Raw genomic sequence first — 5,244 nt, 5'->3', positions numbered from 1 at the left:
CAGGTCTCTCCGCACCCGAACCAGCAGGTTCAGAGGAAGCTTCTTCCCTGCGGCTGTCACCCTACTGAACTCCTACTCTGCACCTAGGTGACAACCTACCAACCCCTGCACACTCCCCCCCCCCCCGGACAATTGGACTACTCTACCCTACAGTATTCCTATAAACTGTACATACTGTATCCTCACTTGTACACACTGCTCTTACTACATACCACTGCTCTTCTGTACACATCTGTCTATACTGTTCATAATGCACATATCCTTATATTAAGGGGTGTTAACTGTTTTCAAAAGTTGAATACTGTTTCAAGAAATGTGCTCAAGCAACTAAGAACAACTGTACTCATGGAGCAGCGATACCTGTTCTAAAAACAGTTGACAATGAACAATATTGCTGATCTAGGAGACAGTGGGCCTGACAGTATTGCATTAGCTACGAAGCTTTGAGAAAACTGACCCCAGGACTGTGCCCAGATTCAAACCTACAATCCTTACATTCAGAGGCACAGACTTTGTTACTGAACAGCACATAACAGCCACCCTTCACAACCTTATAGACAAGACAGGAATCTAACCCCAGAGCAACTCACTACTGCACATGTAGCTACACCTGTTTTCTTTAGCAGACATATGGAGTTGAATCCTAGACTGTGAGTGGAGGTTGTATGAACCATGACTTGCAACCACTGCGAGAGAGCAGAGGCATCACTACTGTATGTGTAAAACTCCACATACAACTAAACTGAGGGTCAGGCAGGTAGCAGTCAAGGGTTTTTAATCTAACTCCCAGGCCAAATCCCTGTAGCCAAAAAGACAGGTAAAAAAGAGAGGCAACTCATGTATCAACGATGACCCCACCAGTGCCCCCCTCAAGTCACTCACACACTCACTGACATCATAACACATATGCACACACATTATCCATTGCAGACTCATCTTCCACTAAACTCAAACGTAAACTCAAATCTAAAACACAATCAAAACCAAAACAATTCTTTCTTACTGTAACTTGTATGGTGAAGGCAACAACTTCTTCCGAGGCCATTGTCGGGGCTGATTGATTGAGTGGTGAAGAGATTCAGCTGGGCTCCAACAGGGGCAGGCTGGAGGGGCGTGGCAGTGGGGGTGGGGCTGTGAGGGGGGGGGGGGGGTCATAATTCAAACACTCCTGGGGAGCTCAGTGGGTTATGATAGTGAGTTCATGTTCTCACATTTTTGGGAAGGCATCTGACACCTCAGTGGATGTGTGGTTAAGACGTGTGTGTGAAGTCCACAAGGTCCCTGGTTGAAGTCCAACCATGTCTGATTGCTAAACACAACTAATTTTAACTAAAATATTACATTTTCTCCTCACAATCTTTTGTGGCATAATTGAACTGCTGTGGGACAATTAAACACAGTTAAAACACTGCTTTGGCTTTATTTCAATTCACATTTCTGGAAAATGTTAATAGTAATCAAAAGCTGTTTCCTGAGAGCATGTGTGGTGCACTACATAAGTCCTTGTCACTTGGTGCAGATCTTCTCTTCTCTATAATTATGATTCAAATCCCACCCGACCTCAAAGTTACTGTGACTTTACAATATGTCAAGATTGCTAAAATGGTGGGCAAACATATGAGTCAAACTGACTCAGGCCAGTAAAATGATGTATTACTGAGTATATTAAGCTTTGAATACGGGAGAGAAAAACACAGTCATAAAAAAGTCATAAAGGTTTCGAGATGGCACCATGAACATGCAGGGACCATTTTGTCAAGACTATGGCTGCCATCTTGGTTTAGCATGCATGGTCTTTGTCATAATTCTGCCCTCCTATTTCTGTGTACTGCCACTCGTGGATGTAAAACCATAGGATTAAGCCTTTTTTGAAGACTTGAGGATCCAGGCTAAGGAGAGCAGACGTGCACACTTCAGGAAAAAGGGTACAGATTTGGGACGCAAAATTGTTTTACATGCATGCCAAAAAGGAAAAACCAGGGATTGCCCCCCCCCTCCTGCCCTTCCAGAACAGTGTAAACCATTTGTATGAAACTAAAGGTCACATACCCATAGCAATAACACACATGAGTAACATTTTCAGCTAAACAGTTAGTAATTTCTCATTGCTTTCACAGAAAATGCAAAAGTTAATCACCTTTTGGCAAAACAGTGAACACAACTCTATATATTAGCTACAAACATCAATTGAGTAAGTGCTGACAAACTGAATTATTTTTTTTACAGCATATAGCTATCTCTCCCATTATAGTTAATCTCTACTCCGTACATATAAACTGTCATTGCTCAACAGTTCAGTTAACACACACACACACACACACACACACACACACACACACACACACACACACACACACACACACACACACACACACACACACACACACACACACACACACACACCTCTCTGTGCAGTTATCAATGTGGGACCCATCCTCTGTGCTATTCTCTCCGGCCCAGGCAGGAATGTGACCTGCCTTATCTGCTCACAAACATGTTGGCTTCCCAGCACACACATGTTATGTGTGTGTGTGTGTGTGTGTGTGTGTGTGTGTGTGTGTGTGTGTGTGTATGTGTGTGTGTGTGTGTGTGTGTGTGTGTGTGTGTGTGTGTGTGTGTGTGTGTGTGTGTGACAGAGCTCTGGTTTATCTCTGCGTCCTGTGAAACACCAGAGAGGAGAATGCAGAGTGTTCTGGTTGTCCACGTGAGAAAGGGATGTTGTTGAGGGACTTCTGAACGTGAAGGAGGGATGAGGTGGAAGAGAAAGGAGGAGAGTGCTACTATATGTCTGTCTTGTATCTCCATATGGAGTGTGTGTGATCGTGTGTGTGTGAATACGTGCGTGCGTGTGTATGTGTATGTGTGTGTGTCTGTGTGTGTGTGTCCATGCACCAGTGCAAGTCTGTACCTGCCTTGTACACTGCATGTGTGGCAAGTCCCTGTGTATATCACACTGGTGTATACAGTCATACACACTGTGTGTGTGTGTGTGTGTGTGTGTGTGTGTACGGTGGGAAACATTCTTCCTTCCCACAGATGGGCCCTGCTGTGAGAGCTACGCTAGCCCCCCCCCCCCCACCAGACCCTGCCCCCCACCCCCCATCACCACCCCCCCCCCCATCACCCCCCTCCAACCAGCTGTGGTACAACACTCTCTTTGTCCTCCCTCTGCCACATGAAGCTGTTATGTAAGACAGCAGTGAGATCACCATCTACTCAGCCAGCCATTGCATGACCCCCTCACCCCCACCCCCACCTCCCACCCCCGCTTGGCTCGTCAAGGGCGAACAGCAGCAAACTGTTTCTGATTGGTCCGTTAAATAAAAAACAATAAAATACACCCAGTTATTGAACTCATTTGGAGAGCAAAATTTTGTACATAACGGGACACACAGTTTTATAGCAGAGTACCATGTCGAGATTGGACAGTTGTTTTCATCATTTTGAATCACTGATCAAACCTTACAAACAACAACAACAACAACAACAACAACAACACAAACACCCAGAGAGGGCGACCATTTTGTTTTAATCCATTTAATAGTGCACTGTGAATAACCTGTACAGAAATAAAATTAATGATAAAAAAGATAAAACATTTGTTCATTTCTGTAACTTAAGCGTAACATTTACAATAAAATAACATGATACAAAACAAAACAAAGACCATATCTAGAGGTATAAATATATGGAGGTTTAAATTAACTGTCATTGTCAAACGTTATTCAGATTTGGCAGCATAATGATTAATGTCCGTTAACGATATGACATGATGGCTTAGCGTAATGATTAACGTACTCACGTTAATAATGTCTTTAACATACTCACGTTAATAATGTCTTTAACATACTCACATTAATAATGTTTTTAACATACTCACATTCACGATACAACACGATGGCTTAACGTAATGATTAACGTACTCATGTTAACAACACGATGGCTTAACGTAATGATTAACGTACTCACGTTAATAATGTCTTTAACATACTCACGTTAACGATACAACATGATGGCTTAGCTTGGCAAAATTATTCATGCATCAGACAGACAGAGAAAGCTTTCATATTGAACACTGAGTATGTGAGTGAAGTACAATTATACTTAACTTTTTTACTATTTAGTCTTTTACTTCATTTTAACATAACACTGACGGAACAGACACACATACAACAACAACAACAACAACAACAGAAGCCTGGATTATTATTCTTTCTTCATAAACGACACAAACAAACGTTCTCTCTCTTACCCTCACTCTTCCCCTCTACAGTAAAACCTGTAAAATACACCCCTTTATAAAAGGACATTCTCTTTTCTTTCCTTCCCGAACTTGTTTTTCTCTCGTTCCTCCAGAGGTATTGGAGCAGAAGACTGAACATGTCTTCACATAGCTTATGTTCATCAGATGATTAGCCTACAAATGGCACCTAAACTACAACTCCCATTTCTCGCTCAAAGCTGTGAAAGCAGCTACATTCTGTTTCTTTTAAACTTGTTTTTTTGTCTAGTTTACATTTGGTCCATCAGAATCTCCACGGTCTCCATGGTAGTTTTGGAACACCTGTGAAACTCTCTAAAAGCTATGACCCATCTCTGTGGTCGGTTTAGACCAGGGGAGGCTGATGGAGGTAGAAATCGGAGGACGAGCTCATTGTAATGCATGGAATGGAATGAGGAATAGGTTAACCTAATCCTAACCCTCACTCTGTTCCATGCATTATAATGAGCCCATCCTCCGATTTCTCCCTCCACCAGCCTCCCCTGGTTTGGAATCACGCTGTCATGATGGGTAGCCCTGCCTCACCCATCGAACCTTGAGGATGTCCTCTTGGTCTAATGGTCGATGATTGGGTGCCACGTTCAGGGGTTCAAACCCCAACTTAGTCACATGTCCATTGTTGTCCCTCCCATTGGTGTCCCTGCCACCTTTGTCTCTCACCAACTCAACCACCCCAATACCAGAGTGGCCGGGGTGGGGTTCAATCCTAGGTCCCCTGAATGCAAGACAAGGGCAGCAAACCGCCTCCATTACACTAGCTCTCCTCACTGTCCTTTTTAACCACCAACAATAACCCCCCCCCCCCAGACACACACACACAAACACACACACACACACACACACACACACACACACACACACACACACACACACACACACACATAAAAAGCAACATGAACAGTTACATAATATTGTATATACACTCTATATTGCAGCTGGTAGCCAGTGCATGGTATATGTCT

General features: G+C 43.4%; 1 protein-coding gene across 1 annotated transcript in view; it reads right to left on the bottom strand.

Moving 5' to 3' along the window:
- Positions 1 to 1,078: 1,078 nt before the first annotated feature.
- The window catches only part of LOC310820960 (rho GTPase-activating protein 7-like), a gene marked incomplete at its 3' end in the record, with an annotated part of 22,089 nt that continues 17,923 nt past the window's right edge, over positions 1,079 to 5,244 (bottom strand). Inside the window, exon 8 of the mRNA XM_083692804.1 lies at positions 1,079 to 1,131. Within this exon, the coding sequence (XP_083548930.1) occupies positions 1,079 to 1,131 (53 nt within the window). The remainder of the gene's footprint in view (positions 1,132 to 5,244) is intronic.

The sequence above is a fragment of the Argentina silus genome (assembly GCF_951799395.1).
Source record: "Argentina silus genome assembly, chromosome: 21".
Lineage (NCBI taxonomy): Eukaryota > Metazoa > Chordata > Actinopteri > Argentiniformes > Argentinidae > Argentina > Argentina silus.
The sequence above is the reverse complement of the archived record's forward strand: the minus strand, read 5'-3'. Positions and strand labels throughout refer to the sequence as shown.